The following is a 21,729-nucleotide window of genomic DNA, read 5'->3' as shown; positions in this document are numbered from 1 at the left end:
GAAAATAAAAATATTACTGTTAACAGAAAGAGCAATAATTAACATTAACGATTATGTAGGCACAAAGACCTATAGTTGTTTCGCGTGGCATACTTTCAAATCAATAAAATCAAATTTAAATGATACTGTAAATCATTACTGTTTGTTTCCTCTAAATCACCAATGTGTAACCATTTTGGTTAACCCAGCAAAAACAAGAATAAAGTACTTGAATGGTCCATAACCAAAAAATATATTCACAGCATCCAACAATACATTTCCAATGTGTTATTTTCTCACGTTGGCTCAACCAGTTCAAAATCCTCGCCGCAATGTATTATGGGATACTGTGATTATCTTCTTTGGATCCAATAGATAATTATGTCTTCCCATCATCCATCATTCCAAAACCAAGCGTATAGCATTTTAATGCTATACGCTTAAAACAGTTGACAAACCAAGGTAATAAGCCTTTTCAAATCGACGTTTTCTGAAGACAACTGCCACGAATACCTGAATACAAAACCCACCCAAGTCCATACTTTGGCCAAATTGAGTTAAACATGGGAAATCGTTGCTTATACATATTCATGTATTCAATCTAGTTATAAATAACCCAGTTTATTATTCCATGTCATACAGTTATGTCTTGTGTACAAGAGTTCGATGCTTACGTTGCCAAGGGTCAATTTGTCTAAATCTAGAAGTGCCACAAATTATGAACATTTGAGTTTTTTTCCATCATTGTTATATTGTGAAGTGCCAAACAAGTGTTACTTCATTATGTCAGGAAAACTGTTGACAAAATGTTGACATTGGCTGAATAAGTTATAACCTCTCTCAATCAATGACCCTCTAGCTTACTGAAAAATATTGCTTTCCGAGTTTTTTCCTAAATGGTCTACTGTTATGACTGAGATTTTAGAATAGCTGTTATAGTTGATGCGCTTTATGCATAGTTGATTTTATAGATATTACATGAATAAAGTACACCTTTTAAAGCAAAGAATCGCATGATACATGGGTAATTTCACTCATTTTCGTGAACAGCAAGATGGGAGGACATTATTAATTGAATAAAGTGTTCAGAAAGAGTCAGAGGATGATTTAAGTACTACCCACCACCCCAATGGGTTAAGTGTGCAGCAGGCGAGCAGTGTGATTAACATGATACCACTGCTTTGCTATGCTACATAGAAAAGCATGGTTAAATTGAATTTGTACAGTTATATTTACATAAAAACCGCTGTGAAGAAGCCGGTCGATTTCACATTTTACAGTATCTACAGAAAGTGTGAATTATCCTTTAAACACACATCACTTTTGTTCCGAAATCGACCAAGTAATAATGACACACGCACAATTCTAAAACAACATCTTTTGCACAGAGTTGAATGGGATTTGAAAAGTAAAGTGACAGTTGAAACTCTAGTGATAACACTTTCACAATGCATGACGGGGCTTCCTTAAATCATCCTCTGAGAAAGAGTACAGTGAAATCACGGAATCCTATCTGCATCTATATCTACTACAATATGCACAGACGATGTTGTCGCATGACCTATTGGCTTTGTCGGCTGCGCTGATGGTGCTGTCGGTGACTTTGTCGGCATCGCTGCTGCTGTTGTCGGTTGATCTGATGAAGAGGTCAATAATTCTGATGTCGACATCTGGTCTGTTGACGATGTTATGAACAATTCTGATGTCCAAATCTGGACTGTCGTTGGGAGTTTCTCGGAAGTTGTGGAAGCAGTTTCAGTTGAAGTTGGCGGTACCTGTTGAGTTGTGCTTATCTTTGCTGTTGGGAAGCCTTATAGAAAATGGATGACATATATTATTATTTGTATTCATGGAATATTTTTAAATTAGATTATCGAATATATATGATTAGTAGCCTACCGAAGAGAGGTCCAAAAGGTCACAAGTCGACAGCTTGGAACAGTTTAAGGGCATTGTGCGTGAGTTTTACATCCTCTTTTAGGGTAGGATTCTATAGATATCCATAAAAAGAAAGAGGGTATTTTTAAGATGTCAGTGATTCGGACATTGATTTTCCGAGTTATATTACTACGGTGACCCATAGGTTACTGTGATGTAGTTTCGCGCATTGTACAGTCGGAGATTACACACGTCGTCTTTGTCAAACGACTGGATTTGCAAGAAGGCAATGTTAACGCACATTGTGTAGTTACAGATCTCTGATGGTATTAAAAGCAAGCTTCAGTTCCGGGACGAGGCTATGCATCACGAAATACCATTTTAAGTCATTTAACACAGTAACGTGATGATTGCAACGTGTACACATAAAGCAAAGGGAATTGGTCATCATCAGAATATATATTGTTGCTACTTATGGAAAGCTTGTAGTAGTAAAGTCTGACGTCCTTTACCTTTGGCTTTACACATAACAACCATAGTCAAGTAAACAAGACTAGTGACTGGTTAAAAAAGGTATTCAGTGGGTAACAAGGGTACCACCTCATACCAGTCACATACGATAAATTACGTCATCATCAAACATGCTCAACACATCATCAAATCACGTGATTGCAGGTCTGCATCCCATGAAAAAAAAAAAAAACCCGGGGACATTGTGTCTAATGATTGACCATGAACAGTAAGCACTTAGAACTTCACATGATTGACAGTAAACACTCAAAACCTCATATGTCTGACCATTTTGCGCAAGGCATCACGGTTGAATCATCGTAACCCATCTTATAATAATTGCACCTACCGCATCCTTGTTCGTCGGTTTGGTCCGGGCAGTCAGCAAAGGAATCACAGCGTACACTAGAATTGAAGCAGACTATGGCTGATGGCATCGCACTGGTGCATTCGAACTCTTCGTTGGTACAAGACATTGCTGACTCATCTGCGGATAATAGGAAATATAGATAAGAGTAAGATTATCACTGTTGACCAACTTTTAATAGATACTTTGGCCATTACCACTATAGACATAAAGCTGATAGTTTCGAAAGGATGATCACGCAAGGTCTATAGAAGGAAAGAGGTAAGGAAGATCAGGGACTCGGTGAATTGCTCATGTTATGGTAATTCTATAACGCCCTCTACAAGAACGTTATTCTCCCGCTGAAGATCGTCAACAATTGACATCGCATCTCTGAAGTCATAACCTTTCGTTCATGACTGGATGGAGAGAACCAATAAAGTGATCTGTACTGACTGCCACGTGTATGTACTTTATCTACATCAAATCAAGCATTTGATCACGTCAGGGGTAACTCAAATGGTAAAATAAGAATGGGAACTTGGTTTGAGGCAGAGGTAACGTGATGCGGAAATATGTATGTTTTACAGGTTCTATTAAACATAGTGCGCATTACATATTTGGACTTTTACTGGTTTTAAAATCCCTAGTTCAAGAAATAAATTAATACTGCTGGCAATATTACTATTTTTCATGTAAAAGGTAAAAAAAAAAAAATAAAAAAAGAAGAAGAAAAAAATAAGAATGGGAACTTGGTTTGAGGCAGAGGTAACGTGATGCGGAAATATGTATGTTTTACAGGTTCTATTTAACATAGTGCGCATTACATATTTGGACTTTTACTGGTTTTAAAATCCCCAGTTCAAGAAATAAATTAATACTGCTGGCAATATTACTATTTTTCATGTAAAAGGTAAAAAAAAAAAAAAACACTTTCGATTTTGTAACATGTTATCTGAGACACACAAAAAACGATATAATCGGGCTTTGGCTTTAATCAAAACCTTTAAATGTCGGGTTGAATTTTAAAATTCGGGAAAACATTTTTAAGACGTTTTATATAAAAAAAAATCAACAATGCAACATTTCATTAATGATGCTAGAATGTAAATGTAAAATATTAGTTGGCAAACTTTTTTTTTTTTTGTTGGGGTCAAAATAGTTGTGACGTGTCATGTTCAGAACAGGCACTTTTGGGTAGTTTATCAATTTTGAGGTTTTTACATCTGAAATATATAAGCTATATTTTGCTCCACAACGCCGTTTCCCCCAAGTTTTCAAATGCTTACCTCCCAATCGATATCTTGAAATTTCCATCGAGAAACCTGTGGTCACATTATTAGCACCAATTACGTATCCCAACCACACATCACTACGGAAACTCAAAACGGACATCACACGGCCCGAGATATACGTCCCATCCTCGTTCAACCCATCGAAAGATGTCTCGTCGATATAATTGTTAGATAGCAATAGTTGATCCTGCTTGGTGATCATGTAATTTGTTACGATAAGTTTGATTCCGTATGTTGACGGCGTAGATATTTGAGCGAAGCATCTTAGGTGTGGTGGGTATTGGTATGGATAGAACAATGAGGTAAGTGTGGAGCTCCTTGAGTTTAGGTTAAATATCGGATTCCAACAAAACCCTGGAAGAAGGAAAACAACAGGTAGAATATACAACTCAAGTAAAGACAAAAACTGTTTGTCAGAAAAAAACCCTCTTTTGAAGTTTAAAATCTAACGGGCCGTTCCCAATGGATTATCATGATTATAGAGGTTCTGATTCCCAAACACCGTAATTGTACGCCAGTCTAGTTAACACCACATGTTAGGGCAAGATCGCATATTTAGCCAGTAGGCCTGTATAGAAGATTCCACACGCATGAAATGAACGCGTAGAAATTGCACAACCTACGAAATATAGTCGATTAGCTATTCTTAATGCAATTTGTTTGTGAGAAACTATTACGAGTATAATAGAGTAACAGTGAAGTGTGACAAATTGACTTCGTTCATACGTGCAGATTGTCCATTGAAATGTGTGTGATATCGGCCGTATAAAAAGCGATTGCGATTTGCATCTTTGATAAAAACATCCACATGTAACGCACAAAAGACGTTGAAATTCACAGTTTTGTACTGCATCACGCTGTTCATCCGATACGACTAATTTACCCAATGAAAATGTATCATTTTGAAAATAAAGGAATAATAATGCATTTAGTGATCCTTCTTCCGAAATATTTGAGTTTTGCTTGTTTATAGTATCCGGGAAACACTAAAAACAATTGATGTTAAGCGGTATGTGGGTCCGGTTTTAGCATATGGGGGTCACAAGAGGTCGACTGCAGAATATTTAGTTCGTCGTATATGCGGGCGTAACATCGTTGGTTGGGAATGTACAGCCTCATGCGATACCTACGTTAGTATGTGTGGTCGTATATGAACGTGTGCTAAGTTCAATGCGTGTCGCAATGATGAAAAAAAAACCGTTTCACCTACCACACTGTGGGCCTTCATCAGAAGCGTCAGGGCATTCTTGCATGAAATTACATTGAACCTGTGCATCTTTACAAGTGATCAATCCGCCATCTCTGCAGGCGAATTCGGAAGCCGAACATCCTTCTGTTTGAAATAAATAACAAGATATTAGTTAGGTGAAAAAGTTCAATTTGGTGACCACTCTCTGGCTAGTAAGGTACGATTGATTCGACCATTTAGAAAAAAAAATAGCCACCATGTCCCTCGCGAAAATCCCGGTATTTTTTGCTAGAGGCCAAAATCCAAAATGGCCACCGCCACCATTTTGAAAATTGAAGTTTTGAACCAGAGCACCTATAATCATGCACAAAGACACTTTTTCGGATATGTCGAGAACAAGGATTCCGATTCTGACATTAGTTTGACATTACGGCATCATTTTCACCCAGAAATCCAAGATGGTGGCCGGCACCATCTTGAAAAATTTAGTTTGCAACTTTGTACTTCTTAACCGTATGTTAACCTAGTACCTAGTGATACAAAAATATAGCTCCAAATGGAACTCATGCACAACATAATTACTCAGTCAGAAATACCTTCTACGGTAAGTGACATCACAAAACCCATTCCAGCTGTTACGGACATCGAATTTCCAGCAGCAAACCGAAGCCACAGTTCATTACCGTCAGATAACACCACCTTCCCCTCACCATCTATACCTGTAAAGCTCCCAAGAGTTACCGCAGAATTCCTGGACCCATTGCTGACGATATACAAAAAGTCCTCGTTGATGACAAGCGAGAAATCGATAAAAGCAAGTCGGATGACGGTGCCAGGAGGACTCAAGAGTTGCCATTGGATGTCGATGTCAGCAGGATAAAAGAGTGGGTAGGATGGGGAGGTTAAAATAGTTGCGTTTCCTGCTGGCAGTTGTACTACTTGATTTCCTCTTCCTGGTAATCCTGAATAATTATTATGCACAGATTAATATTATTCAGGCAGCAAAATAGTTATGTTACCATTTACGTCCACCCCTGCATACTCTAACCAAAGACATTTGTCATAATTAGAACCAGCCAATATCTTTAAGCTCCAATTTAAGACCTCATTTGTTCAAATCATATTCCAAAGAACGCCATGCAAATTCAAGAGTTGCAGATTGCTCCATTGGATGTATTGATTTGCAGAGCGTTTTTTGATAAAGAGAATAAGCGTCGTGTTTTCCATTGATTAGAAGAGTAACGTGCAACTTTTGATTTCATTCCCCTCTTCGTTTGTTTCATTCTCAAACAATTTCAATAAATCAGGTCTTATAAAAGGTACAGGATTTCATTATGTCATAATTTTATTTTATTTTCATATTTTGTTATATTTTTTAACATCCTTAATTATTTTGCTGCTTACAGTTAAATGAAATGGTTTTCGGGCAGACCTTGATATCGCGACATTAATTATAATAGAATTTAGGATAGTTAGTACGTTTTTAGCGGATTCGCCGTCGGACAAGTTTAGTCAAGCTTTCGTCAGGAGTAGCTCTGACTTCTTTTCGCCTACTGATGGCACTGAAAAGAGTCGTTCGGTGAAGACTCTCTCATGTCAACAGAGAGCAAGCGATCCTTGCCTATCTACTAATGTAAAAGTTTTGGCGGCTTTGAAAAGGGCCGGTCACTGAAGACTGCCCCTTATTTAAATGTCGGCAAAGGCGACAGTTATGACCTTTTGTCATTAATTGTAAAAAAGACGTTAGCACAAAAACAATAGATACAAAATCACCCCTGCCCATGCCTCATATATACGTAAACAGAAAAGACCCCCGGTAATATGATGCTGGTAGATCAATAATTTATACACCACATACCCTCAAACACATTAGTTAGGTGAAAAAGTTCAATGTGGTGACCACTCTCTGGCTAGTAAGCTTTGACGATTGATATGGACCATTTAGAAAAAAAATAGCCTCCATGTCCCTCGCGAAAATCCCGGCGTTTTTCGCTAGAGGCCAAAATCCAAAATAGCCGCCGCCACCATTTTGAAAATTTAAATTTTGAACCAGAGCACCTATAATCATGCACAAAGACACTTTTTCGGATATGTCGAGTACAAGGATTCCGATTTTGACATTAGTTTGACATTACGGCATCATTTTCACCCAGAAATCCAAGATGGTGGCCAGCACCATCTTGAAAAATTTAGTTTTGAACCAGAGGACCTAAAATCGTGTACAACGACACTTTTTTGGATAAGTAGACTACAAGGATTTCAAATTTGACATTATTTTGACATTACGGCCTCATTTTTACCCAGAAATCCAAGATGGTGGCCGCCGGCGCCATCTTGAAAAAAATAAGTTTTGAACCAGAGTACCTAAAATCGTGTACAAAGACACTTTTTCCGGTAAATCGACCCCAAGAAATCCGAATCTGACATTAATTTGACGTTATAACATAATTTTTGCCCAGAAATCCAAGATGGCCCCATTTGGTAGAGCGTAAATGTGATTTTTGAATGAGAGCAGAAGCATAAGTGTGTCATTTCCGCCTTATCTGGAGTTCATGTCCCTTATATGGGGGTTAAACTGCCTTATCTTGGGTTTACGTCCCTTATCTAGGGATAAGGCGCCTTATCTGTGGTTTAGACGGCCTTATCCTGGGTTTACGTTCCTTACCTGTGGCTAAGATGCATTAACCTTAGCATATCGCAGTCTAAACCCAGATAAGGCATCTAAACCCCAGATAATGCGCCGTAACCCCAGATAAGGGACGTAGACCGCCGATAAAGCAGTCCAAACCCCAAATAAGGCGCCTTAACGCGGCTGTGTACTCTAGACATTGTTTCTTTCGCGAAATTGAGTTTTTTTATATGTTTGTACTTTGTTATGTTTTTTATAAATACAAGGAATGAAAATCCAGATTTATAAACTCCAACTGCAATATTTTAAGGATTTTATTTCACTATTCCACTCGTGTTTGAAATTTAAAAGGAAAGAAAATCTTTGTTGTACCAGCATGGTACACGCGCGCAATAACGCATCGCGTTGCGTATCGCGCAATTTGGTAACGCACAGATACGCTACGCATATGCAACGCTTATCTGCATGCGTGGCGCATCTTATGGAAACACCACGGAAGCACTGATTTCACAAAAACCTAGCGGTCAAATGGCTCCGTTTTAGCTGATAAAATGTGATTTTTTCAAGTTCTTTCCCCCGATTTAAACATCAAGATATGAATAGATTTCGCTCAAACTTCTCAAGGGGCTGTGGATTTACCCGATGTTCACGTAATGTAAGGTAGAAAAACGAGAACTGCCGTATTCTCCTGTAAGCTTCGATCAAAGTGCAAAATGTGACCACTTTAAACTTTAACGGCCTTTATTTCAATGTTCATTTTCTCGGTAAAATGACGATTTAGGTACACGATAACTCAATAAATACAGCATCTATAGGCAAGCAATTATGCTTATCATAAAAAGCATGATTGACTTAAGAAACAGTTTTCTCATTTTTTTATATTTTGGTCTATTTCCAATTTTAGGCGTCATTTTGTGCAAATAGGCGGTTGTGAATTTTAAAAAGTTCATTTTGATGCCTTATATGGTCAATATCTCCAAAATAAGGCCAATATCAAAAACTAAAAAACCGTTTTTGGAATGGTGCCTCAAGATTAAGAAAAAAGGAAAACAAAATTTTTTGGAAAGAGTGTATTTTTGTTATGATGTACCGATCAAAAATTGCCAAAAATTCACTTTTTTGTGATTTTCTTCACAATTGTTGTTTTTACACCAAAACTGTACTTATATTGCGATTCATTGATGTCTTGCCTTTATAAAAATGTATACTTTTACATGTCTTGCGTGAATAATTACAAAGTTATGGCACTTTTACTACATGCGTATCTGAGAGTACACAGCTGCCTTAACCCTAAATAAGGAACATAAACCCCAGATAAGGCATCTAAACCCCACATAAGGTGCCTTAACTCTAGATAAGGGTCGTTAACCCCAGATAAGGGTCGTAAACCTCAGATAAGGCATCTAAACCCAAGATAAGGCGCCTTAACCCCAGATAAGAGACGTAAACTCAGATATGGCAGTCTAAACCCCAGATAAGGCCCCGTCTGGGGTTTACTTTTCTTATCTTAGGTTTATGTTCCTTATTTAGGGTTAAGGCGCCTTATTTGGGGTTGGGACTGCTTTATCTGAGGTGTACGTCCCTTATCTTGGGTCACGGCGCCTTATCTGGGGTTTAGACTGCCATATCTGAGTTTACGTCTCTTATCTGGGGTTAAGGCGCCTTATCTTGGGTTTAGATGCCTTATCTGAGGTTTACGACCCTTATCTGGGGTTAATGACCCTTATCTAGAGATAAGGCACCTTATGTGGGGTTTAGATGCTTTATCTGGGGTTTATGTTCCTCAGTTAGGGTTAAGGTGCCTTCTTTGGGGTTTGGACTGCTTTATCGGGGTCTACGTCCCTTATCTGGGGTTAAGGCGCATTATCTGGGGTTTAGATGCCTTATCTGGGTTTAAACTGCGAAATGCTAAGGTTAATGCATCTTAGCCACAGGTAAACCCAGGATAAGGCCGTCTAAACCACAGATAAGGCGCCTTATCCCTAGATAAGGGACGCAAACCCAAGATAAGGCAGTTTAACCCCCATATAAGGGACATGAACCCCAGATAAGGCGGAAATGGCACGCTTATGCTTCTGCTCTCGTTCAAAAATCACATTTACGTTCTACCAAATGGGGGCCATCTTGGATTTCTGGGCAAAAATTATGTTATAACGTCAAATTAATGTCAGATTCGGATTTCTTGGGGTCGACTTACCAGAAAAAGTGTCTTTGTACACGATTTTAGGTACGCATGTTCAAAACTTATTTTTTTCAAGATGGCGCCGGCGGCCACCATCTTGGATTTCTGGGTAAAAATGAGGCCGTAATGTCAAAGTAATGTCAAATTTGAAATCCTTGTGGTCGACTTATCCAAAAAAGTGTCGTTGTACACGATTTTAGGTCCTCTGGTTCAAAACTAAATTTTTCAAGATGGTGCTGGCCACCATCTTGGATTTCTGAGTGAAAATGATGCCGTAATGTCAAACTAATGTCAAAATCGGAATCCTTGTACTCGACATATCCGAAAAAGTGTCTTTGTGCATGATTATAGGTGCTCTGGTTCAAAACTTAAATTTTCAAAATGGTGGCGGCGGCCATTTTGGATTTTGGCCTCTAGCGAAAAACGCCGGGATTTTCGCGAGGGACATGGAGGCTATTTTATTTTCTAAATGGTCCATAGAAGTCGAATCAATCGTCAAACCTTACTAGCCAGAGAGTGGTCACCACATTGAACTTTTTCACCTAACTACATTGTGAATATCCGTACCCCTACCTTAATGCTTAATACTGTCTCATAATTTCAGCGACTAAAATAAATCACAACCTGCAAATAATGTACTTACCAGCACAGTTTTCTTGGTCGATTCCATTAAGGCATTGTTCATCTATATCACACAGATATCTCCTATTGAAGCATGTTAGAAACGTATTTAAGCATTCCCAGTGGATACCCTTGCACTTAGTGACTGAAAAACAAATCAAATTCTGTTGGATTATTTCAAACAAATATTTGCGTATTTGATAAATGCATGCGAGCGGCAATCAGATCGTTATAATGCATACTTTTAACTTTTGCAAACCCATAGGTATATATTCTTAATACTGGACAAAATAGAGCAAATGTCATTAGTCATTGTCATTATGTTGGATTGTGCAAAATAAAATAAAAATAAAATAAAAATAAAAATAGAAAGTAACCAGTTTGAATGTTAGTATTAGTTTTGAAATAGCGGTGTCGCTTTTCAATATTCTTTAATAAAAAAATGAATCTATAAAGTTAACCAAAACTGAAGCTTAAATTAATTGAAAATTCAGTGATTAATTAATAGAGGGATAAACGTACAAAAATGAAAAACATTGTCACAGATGGAGGAAAACGCCGCGTAAAGATATTAATTTGGTGTGCTTTTTAATGGAGAAGTTATTCGGTGGTTTGCGCCTTTCAGGGCGTAGACCATCAAATAAATTCTTCATTGAAAAGTACGTAAAAATCAACTTTTTAAGCGGCGTTTTCGACCAGGCGTGACAATATTTTTCACTTTTTACGTCATCCCTGTATTATTTAAGGACTGAAATTTCATTTAAGCTTCAATTTTGGGGAACTTAAGGACATCACATTGTCTCCAGTAGCCATATACTTTTAACCGGAACTCATCACCATTGCACCTTTTGCGCACTGATTTGGTATAATGCGCCCTTAAGGGGGTACTACACCCCTGGCCAATTTTGTGACTATTTTTGCATTTTTCTCAAAAATTACAGCGCATTGGTGACAAGTAAGAAATGTATATTATAGGGGCAAGGACTACAACTACTGCACTGAAAATTCAGCAACTCAAGGCAAGTAGTTATTGATTTATTAATCAAATATTGGTTTTCCCTCATTTTTGGCTGTAACTCCACAACTGTTGTCTGTGCTGAAATAACTTTTCCAGTGCAGTAGTTGTAGTCCTTGCCCTGTAATATACATATCTTACTTGTCACCAATACGCTTTAAATTGTGAGAAAAATGCAAAAATAGGCCCAAAATTGGACAGGGGTGTAGTACCCCCTTAAGCGTGTACAAGTCAGTTTATTACGCACTGTGTTTGTTACAGGGCTGACATCATACACGAGCAAATTGTTTCGGATACTGTCCCTTCTTACCAGTAACATCTGTAACAGAGAGCTCAATTTTGAAGCCATCGTATGATGTCCAAGCGTCGCTAACAAAGGTCATCCAAATTTCTTCACTATTGGTGTAAATTTCATCAGGGGAACTTACGCCAAATAAAGTAAGTGCATCCATGTGTGTTGCTTCTGGTGATGACTATAGAAAAATACGCAGTGATTTATAGTTTGCTACGAAGAGGCATAAACCCGAAATGCTCAGTGCACTTACAGGACTTCTTTGACCATTGTGGTCAAAGACTCATCGTAATTAAAGCAACAATCAAGGACATAAAGCTAAGGACATAAAGCTAAGGACAATCAAGGACAATCAAGTACATAAAGCTAAAACGCACACCATATACATAAAACAAATGTTAAAACAACTAAAACTAAAGGTTATTTGCTTAGTGCAAATAATCCTACCTGGATTTGCAAATAATCATAAACCATTTCGGTAAAGAAATCGATGATGGTAAACACAAGGTAGAATCCTGTTGGTGCTCTGACATGATAACTGCAGTCTAAATCGACTGGGTACCTAATAGGATAACCAGGAGAGGTAATGACGTGGACTTCATTGACGGTTACATTAGCTTCTTCATCAAAACACAAACCTGGTATAAAAAATAAAAACAATAAAATAAATAAACATTAAAGAAGGTGCGGCAAGCACAACAGTCTTATAATGTTAGAAAAAGTAATTATCAAGCACGAATCACAGGGTTTTATTTAAAACAACCTCATATTAACCATAAAAAAACCCGAATAAAAACAGCCATATCTCAACACGCGGTATTCAAACCCGCGCCAAACTTTATAGAGCAATGACGGCATGGTTATGTGTGCTCATTTGTCGTCAGGCTTCGTTGAATTATTATCGTTGAATTATTGGGACGTCATTACGCTAGACATTTTCGAATTAATTCAAAAGCCATCCATTGACAAAATGATAAAATATGGAGTTTTGAGCAAATAAATTACCGAGATAAAAGTACTATTGTAAGACGAAACTATTGTATTTGCATATTAACGGTTGTTTCGCATTAATTTAGCTTGAACACTCTATCAGGAGGGTGAAAGTGCATAGGAACAATGCCGGAAACTACGTCACGCTATTGTTCGACTAAGGCTACATCATTTTTAACGCATGTGTGTTCGTCAATACAGCTTTAGTCTCCTCCACCTTCGCAACACGGTACGTGGAGTGACTGGAATCACACTGACGGCGGAGAAGAATACTAGCTGGTCATACAATTTTTAAATTGTATCAAGCATATAATACCTGAACAATCACCGTCATTTGATCGATTTACTACAGAATATATTGTATACACAAAATATAATTTTAAAATTGTAAACCTGTTAACTTATATACTTGTGTACTAAAGTATAAGGACACGTGAATAAAATCATGTAGAAGACAAAATGGCCGCTAATCCGCCTATTGTCTAGACCTAGGCTACATCTTCCGGTTTGTTACGTAATACTAGGATGCCCATCCCTTTGTTTCGATCCCTGACTCTATGAGCTTGTAAACGAGGTTTTACGGTATTCGTCATGACGACCTTATCTTACCACAATCAGTTTCATCAGACCCATCATCACAGTCTACAAACGAATCACATTTGCGATGGTCATCCACGCATATCATATAGGTTTCTTGATGGATGCAGCTTGGTATGCCTTCAGCACACGCTGGACCTCCTAATGAATAAATAGACACGGTTTGCCTGAATGAAATAACGAAATTTCTATGATGAATGTATATAAATTACCCGAAGCACCGGAAATGTAACAAAAATCGAAACTTATTTCTACAAAGTCCCAAAAAGATTGATACGTTTTGTCACCATCAGGCTCCTTAAAGGAGTCGTTTTAGATTATTTTCGGTAGTATTTACTGCGGGTAGTTTGCGGAGCGCACTCACTCACAAAAATTGTTCGTTGACATTACTCAGTAAGTTGATGTAAACCGTTGCGTCAACTTTCCGAGTAATGCCAACGCGTACAATTTTGAGTAACGCTGACTCGATATCATTATGTTGGTCGCATTCATTTGCACTTACTTTATTGAGTTGTTGCAACTCAGAAAATGAAACTAGGTTAGCATGATTTTCTAGAGGTGTGCTATAGTATACAAAATTTTGCACTAATTACAAAAATAAATATTTGAATACTGCTAATTGTGCAGAAAATGATTCAATTACGTGAATTAAGTAACAAAGTACCAAATTGGAATAGCTCAAAACAATAAGTACCAGTAACTTAATATAAACGAGTTACATCAACTTACATGTTGAGTTACAATAACTCAACTAATTGGTTCTTTGATCCTTGTTTATTTTTCTAAGTTCCCTGAACTTGAATTCAGAAGTTGGCATTACTTAAAAAGTTGACGCAAGGACTGACATCAACTTTTTAAGTAATGCCAACAAAGTTGATTAGTTGACGGAACTTTTTGAGCTTTTTCAGCATTTTTAAGTTCGGATAACTAAAATGAATTTTGTTTTGGTAACTTTTACACTATTTTTGAGTTGTCCAAACTTACTCCTTTTGAATTGCGCCAACAAGGCGAACAAGTCATTTCTATGAGTGCGTGCATACCATTGATAGGTTAATACGAATATCACGTGTCGGGATTGAAAGTGTACACTTACTGAGATGTAGATGCGTCTAATGCATGAGCCCCGAAGTTAAGGAGCATTGATAAGACGCATCACCATCTTATACATGTGCTTTGTTTTATACAAGTTCGCTCATTAATAAAAACAAGAGATTTGAACCGAGCCAATTCAAAATTGAAAAAGAAATTACACACAAAAAACTACGGGGTCAAAATATCAACCCTTTTACGTGGTCAGTTTTATTTAATCCTATTCGTGGTTAAAATCAACTACGGTCGGGTCATTTTCTGTTGTTTGGCATCATTTTAAATTGACCCTTAAAAGGGTCATATTTAAATGACCCCAAATATAATCATTTTTCAACCCACGTTCCCGGGGGTCATTTTCTAAGCGGGACTCCTGAATGAAATCATTTCAACCACGTAAGGGTTATTTTATAATTGTGACCCCTGAATATAGTCATTTTTTGACACTAATAGGGTTATTTTTCAACTGACTATATTAAGGGTCATTTTTAACCACGATTTGGGTCACATTTTTCACTAGATCACCAGGGTCAAATTTAAGTCGATACATAGTTGACTTTGAAAGCGGGATCAAAAATGACCCTTTTGGGGTCAAATTTTGACCCCGTAGTTTTGTGTGTGTGTATGTATTGCTATATTTTGAGTAATGTTTACAATGAACTCAGTCTAATACATAGGGTTCAGAGGGCAAATGGAATCCAGTAGGATGCACAGAAGTGTGGTACTCACGCCCAGCAGTTATCTGAATGAAAAATCCCGGTTTGCTACCACCTCCATCGCTCTGAAACCGAACCCACAACTCCCTCCATCGAAGATAAATGGTTCGGGGAATGCTTGGTTGCAGATCTTCACGAGCACCGTGGTATTCAATTGTCTCATTACCTTGAGTTGGCGCTAGAAACAACTAAAGAAATTGTAGGGTGGAAGGAAGTCTCTGGCTATCACAACATTATGTCTTATACGTAAGGGAAATTATTATCAAGCATGTTTATTTTAAACTGATTTTAAATACGAATGAAAAACAGACGTGTCTCAAGACGCTATATTCAAAATTCCCGGGCGCCGAGATTGTCTGATGACGTCCTAGTAAAACAATGGAGCCTGACAACAGTTGAGCGCAAATAATGATGACGTCATTGCACCAGACAACTTTTTAAAGTCAATACGAGTCTCTTAATCACGTGATGCTCTATTAAATTGTAGAATATTTAAATCCTGGATGTATTATTTTCTAAAACAGTTTTACATAAATTTAACACGTTCCCATATTTATAATCCATGATTGAGATTCCATTAATGATTAACGAAATAGACTCACTTTGTCGTAGTTTAGTTCAGTACCAAAGTCGATGAACTTCACCGTGACCCCTTGACCTCGTGGGTAGGTGAAATGCCAATAGCAATCCAGGTTATGATCATAATGACGAGGATAATTCGGACTGGATATGTTTACAGTCGGAATCTCATCCAGTGCTACTTCCAGTACAGCTAGTAATACAAGAAAACATAGTACACTTTGTACTGACTTCACACGCATTATACTTAATGAACAAACTGTTGCAATTTCTTGCACATATTTTTAACACAAAACTAAACAAAATGACCGATAGCTACAAGTTGCGCAAGCAGATTCAAACACAATGTCAAGTTAAAGCCATAATGTGTGATTATTTTCACAGCGACGCCCTCAATTCTAGGCTCGGATTTCTACTTTTTGCATAATTACAATGCCCAGTGGTATACTAAAATACCACGTAAAAGACTAAGCCTGAAGTTCTTTAATAACAGTTAAATTTAACTTTTTGTATTAAAACCGGGTGGACCAGGTTTTATTCAGAGTTCAATGATCGAGTACTTGCTAACAATGTTAGTAACATACACCGTGGATGTCAGCTTGTATGTACACACGTCGAGTGCGATGCTCCGTGCACATGTACTACTAGTATCGGCGAGCGTAGTACACACATTGTAGGCGTTGAAATGAATAACAATTTTCTTCGTTATACCTTATTTGTTTGGTTCGAAATTAAAAGGGGATAGTGTGGATCAGTGAAAACAAACATTTAAATAGGAATCTATTCTTTATGCAAATCGCACATTATTGCTTTAAGGATCAGATGCCAACGAATGCAGAAGAAGAAAAACAATTTATTGATCACAGACTCACCCTTTACAATGGTATCATGGAACGATAGTGGACATGGTGGGGCACGGTGGCACTCCTACTTTGGAGGGCCCCTTTTCAGCATCACTGTCATGCTACGACCCTGTATTGTTTCGAACACTTGCTATGTGACTCAAATGCCTCTTATTTGTTCATCTGATCTGTCATCCAAAGGCCCTTATTTTTCAATTTGAACAGCAACTTTAAATATTACTCCCAAAATTATACCCAAAAGCTCCATCTCTCACCCAATGACCCCCATATTTTTAACACTTTCCTTTTCCTCTCATCGAATGCCAAAAATCATGCTTTTACCTTTAAGGGCACATTCCTGATTTTATTTTTTACATTTTGCCCATACATTGAAGTGTCAGCCTTAAACCTATATCCAGTTCATGTTGAAGTCCCCCAATGGATGATTCAGCTGGCCCCTAAAGAACACTCCTAATGATTTACGGTAAATGCTTATACGTACCTTGACACTGGCCGTTTACGCTGGTTACGATCATCGCAAGACCAAACAAAACAAAATTCACCATCACGATGTATTGTTTTAAACTCTTTCGGATTGCAAACGCAGCATAAAGCTAAATTCCTGAAATACAAAACAAAGCAAAATATTACCTAGCACAATGTAGTCTAGAAGAATATTTTATTATGAGCCTAGGTGCTACGTAACTTCAAATATATAGTATGTAATATAGGCCTATCCTACATAATACGCCCGCTTTTTTGCAGTCGAAATTGCCGGAGATTATTAAACACTGATAGCTGAAATGACTTTCTTAACAAAACAACACCGTTAAAATGTTCTTTGTTCCTTCAGTTTGACGCCCCCCCACCATCCATTTATAAGAGCACTTTTTTCTCTGGTTTTTTTCTATTATTATTATTTTGGTTTCTTAAGGGGGTACTACACCCCTGGTCAATTTTGTGCCTATTTTTGCATTTTTCTCAAAAATTATAGCACATTGGTGAAAAGTAAGATATGTATATTATAGGAGCAAGGACTACAACTACTTTACTGAAAATTCAGCAACTCAAAGTAAGTAGTTATTGATTTATTGATCAAATATTGGTTTTCCCTCATTTTTGACTGTAACTCCACAACTATTGTCTGCGCTGAAACAAAATTTCCAGTGCAGGAGTTGTAGTCCTTGCCCCTATAATATACATATCTTACTTGTCCCCGATGTGCTATAATTTTTGAGAAAAATGCAAAAATAGGCACAAAATTGGGCACGGGTGTAGTACCCCCTTAAATCACGTCACAACAAAACACACCGATTAATTAAGTTAACAATATCTAAGTCTTTTGTTGAAAGTAAAATATGATTGGTAAAATATATGACAACAAATGCGCATACAAAAAAAAATCACACAATCACAATTTTAACTACTCAGTACTTAACCAGCAGTATTATTTTTGCAATGTTCTGGAAGGCTCGTTTATATATCCCGATTCAGTGTCCTGCGAAAAACACTGCACAGCGAAGTCCATTGTACACTTGCATTTATAATCCGATGTGTAAAATCCTTTGCGTATAAAATCATCGCTCAGAAATGGTGCTGGTTTCTCCACATTTAACTCGTTGCGCAGTTTATAACTCCTTGGGCCGTTCTCTATCTCCAAACAGGTGTTACTTTCACCTTGCACACAAATTCTTCGGGAAATAGGCCTGTGTCACATACAGTCCCATTGTTTCCACTTACATTGACAGATGTGTTGTTTCATAAACCAGACTTCAACAAGTCGACAGAAGAATATATATTCCTTTCTTGGAATAGATACGCACTTTGACGTAGACTAGAATTTCTCCTGCATTACTGGCAGGTAGTAGTACATTGACTACATAAAATATTTCTGGTTCCAAATTTCCTTTCTTTGAAGGAAATGGACTGTAGCACATTAGCTAGCCCTGGAAAACACTACAAACTGTGAAGAGTTATGTTTACATATTCTTTTATACCAAGTAATGGAAAATCCCATTATTTTAATAGCTAATTGCTATTTTACAACACATGGTGTAATCTTGGAAATTCCCAAGTCTAAATTATAACATTAACCTTTCACATGACATCACTTCTTGAGGGGATTTCCATATGATGTCATCATATCCATTTTATTGTGAAACACACTGAACAGAGGATTCCCAAAAGTAGAAATGATTCAATTTGTTTTCGATCACTTGATGAATGAGAGGGTACTTCCCAAAAATGACATCACTCATGAAATAACTCTACTTTTGTAAACAAAGAAAATAATTAACTAAGGGCACATCACACGTGCTACATAACATAAAATATATAATAAATCCGTTTGGACAACTTTTCGAGATAAATATCATTATTTGAAATCCTATTAGAAACAGATTTCAGCCTAAAACTTCTTTTCATAATCATAAGAACTTATTTTTAAACATTCCCTTTCGGTTTAAACGGAAATATATCTAAAGGCACAGTGCATGAAAATTGGCACATAATAGAATATAAACCAGCTGACACCATTCCACACTTTTTCATCATATTTCAAACAACCATGCACGCCTAGAGTCAACATATTTAATTGATATAACTCCCATGTCATACTTCCAGGAAAAGTTAACGAATCGTAACTAATTGATTAACAAACAAATCAAAATGTATGAGCTCGTGTTGAAATTTGACGTTTGAGTATGTCAGTCAGTTCCAACTACATGTAGACAATAAAAAAATAGTATTGTATTTTATGATATCGTGAGTAGTTTTAAATAACACTGCGTTAAGGAATATCAAATATCGTCAAATTAATTCATAATTCATATTAAATATGAAAACAAAATCACTCAATTCCTGCTGGAAATTTCGCAATAATTTTCACATGGATTGGAAACATTCTCTACGCACTATTAATTTTTAATTGGTATTCATAGCTTGGGCTTGGCTTAAAAGCAACGCCTTGTAATTGTGAAATAAGCTGTTCATAATGCGGCATATTTGACTCTACTTTATTCTGCAAACAAAATTCATACGGGTATGTGGCTATACGTCTGCTACATTTGAAGACCTGAGTGCAAAAAGACCGTAAGTCCACTTGGCCCCCAACATGTATACACTAAAGTTTCGTATAGTTTCTTATGCTGTTATAATGTTTAATACATGTTCCAGGGTGAAAAAATCATGAAAGGTTGCGAAAGATTTGTTTTGGCCCCCGAACATGTATAAAACATAACCAAAATATACGAAACTATACACAACTTGAGTATATACATGTTGAGGGGCAAAGTGGACTTACGGTCTGCTTGCGCTCAGGTCTTCATTTACAGATACTGGGGTTTTTTTTTTCGTGTTATTTTTTTTATAACTCTGGACATGATTCTGAGTGAGATTTATGCTTTATGTTGACTAATTTGGGTCACAAATACTATCTAAAATGAACTTGATTGGTGGTGTATAAGACAACACTTCTCCCCATTCCAGATGAATACAGCACTATTTTGGGGGATTAAACAATAGGATTAAGTTTTGCAAAACAAAACATAGCTAAATCCCAATCCTTTAGTTAGTCCTAACTGGCAAAAATCAAAGACTTGGATCACAAAAATCAAAGACTTGGAACAAGTCTAAGCATTCAAAATCTTGAGTAGATGCCGCAATTTTGCTCTAATTTCCACTTTTTTGTGTTACTATAATTAAATAATGGGTTATAAAAATGAAACATGTCTTTTCCAAAAACTAGAATGCATAAACTGAAATTAGCCTTAGTACAAGTCTTTGAGCTTGATTGTCATAGCATACGAAAAACACCCTAAAAACGCATGTTTTGGCCCTTATTTCCAAACGTTGGCCAAATATTAAAATTTTACTTTTATTGCCAGTTAGGACTAACTAAAGTATTAGGATTTACTTATCTTTCATTTGGGAAAAGAGGATAATATTTTTTTTATCCCAAAAAAATAGTGCTGTATTTTTCTGGAATAGGGAGTAGGTACATTCGTTCACATAGTGATAGTGCAAAGCATGTTAAATGTGTTGTGTTTGGCAGGTGTACCTTATGATCATTTAGGTTATAGCACTTTCAACCGCGTCCTTATTTGGTGTGATAAGGTCGTTGAACCTTTTTAGACATGGGTGAAGTTCAAAACTTCTCTGACTTGGTTAAACATAATATACTTATGTGTTCCATAAGGCTTAATAAAAAGGTATAGTTTGACCTATACGATAAACGGTTATGGCGCTACACGTAAAGAGGTAATATTGTAACGTCACTTTGCCTCTATACAGAGGATGAAAATTGCTCCGATTTTGTTAAAAATCGTCTCAACTTATTTGTCTTTCCATGATAGATCAGAAAAAGAATAGTAATAGAATATATAATTATGATGATTGGTTAGCTTGGAAACACGTCAAGAAGGACAACACCTATAGAGTTCTACTATAAGCCCTTTTGACGTTGATAGTTGTTGTTATATCAAATCACCCTAGGTAGTTAAAACTACATGTATTCTTTTTCTGATTTCTTGCAACAATGCATAATTTGAGTATCATCAAAGTCAGAGTGCGAGGCCAACAGTAGACCTATAACGTATAACAATGTTACTCATTTGTCCATGATTTCGTATAATTCCCATACGTCAAAGATATATTGTCAAAGTATACTATTTTTCTGAATCCTTATCGCCTGGGAATCACGATGATCATGATGATGAGTTTTGAACAGGTTTGAGCAATTTTGAATGGGAAAGCCGATGGTCAGCATCTATAGCCTAAACAGATCAGCTCTATATGTACTATTTCTCTGTCAAAAAGGCTTCTCTAACATGATTTGCATGTAGTGCCAGTTTACGGAAATGTATTACATTAAGAGCGGTATCAGTGGCGGCGCCACGGGGGGCATGTGGGGGGGCAAATCCCCCAGTCAGAACTCTTGCCCCCCCCCCCCTGTTGCCCCCCAAGTAAAAACACAAAATTAAGAAA

General features: G+C 37.1%; 1 protein-coding gene across 1 annotated transcript; it reads right to left on the bottom strand.

The window, feature by feature from the left end:
* Nucleotides 1-1,311: 1,311 nt before the first annotated feature.
* On the bottom strand, nucleotides 1,312-17,369 carry LOC140143900 (bone morphogenetic protein 1-like). The gene is made up of 12 exons (XM_072165728.1): nucleotides 17,249-17,369; nucleotides 15,928-16,097; nucleotides 15,339-15,513; nucleotides 13,536-13,664; nucleotides 12,384-12,574; nucleotides 11,955-12,117; nucleotides 10,652-10,774; nucleotides 5,794-6,159; nucleotides 5,219-5,341; nucleotides 4,003-4,362; nucleotides 2,717-2,854; nucleotides 1,312-1,789 (listed from the first exon to the last, which is right to left on the bottom strand). The coding sequence occupies exons 1-12, from the start codon at nucleotides 17,310-17,312 to the stop codon at nucleotides 1,479-1,481; spliced, it is 2,313 nt and encodes a 770-aa protein (XP_072021829.1). The 5' UTR covers nucleotides 17,313-17,369; the 3' UTR covers nucleotides 1,312-1,478.
* Between the last annotated feature and the right edge of the window lie 4,360 nt (nucleotides 17,370-21,729).

This window comes from Amphiura filiformis, unplaced genomic scaffold, assembly GCF_039555335.1.
Source record: "Amphiura filiformis unplaced genomic scaffold, Afil_fr2py scaffold_32, whole genome shotgun sequence".
In the NCBI taxonomy this organism is placed as follows: Eukaryota; Metazoa; Echinodermata; class Ophiuroidea; order Amphilepidida; family Amphiuridae; genus Amphiura; species Amphiura filiformis.
Note: the sequence above shows the minus strand (reverse complement) of the source record. Positions and strands in the feature narration are given on the sequence as shown.

Excerpts from the sequence above, each read along its gene's own strand:
- LOC140143900 (XM_072165728.1), bottom strand. The coding sequence starts at position 17,312 with ATGGTGAATTTTGTTTTGTTTGGTCTTGCGATGATCGTAACCAGCGTA. Across the intron at positions 12,575-13,535 it reads GTCTGATGAAACTGATTGTG|GTTTGTGTTTTGATGAAGAA; the intron begins GTAAGATAAGGT and ends TTTTTATACCAG. Across the intron at positions 6,160-10,651 it reads CGACCAAGAAAACTGTGCTG|GATTACCAGGAAGAGGAAAT; the intron begins GTAAGTACATTA and ends ATAATTATTCAG.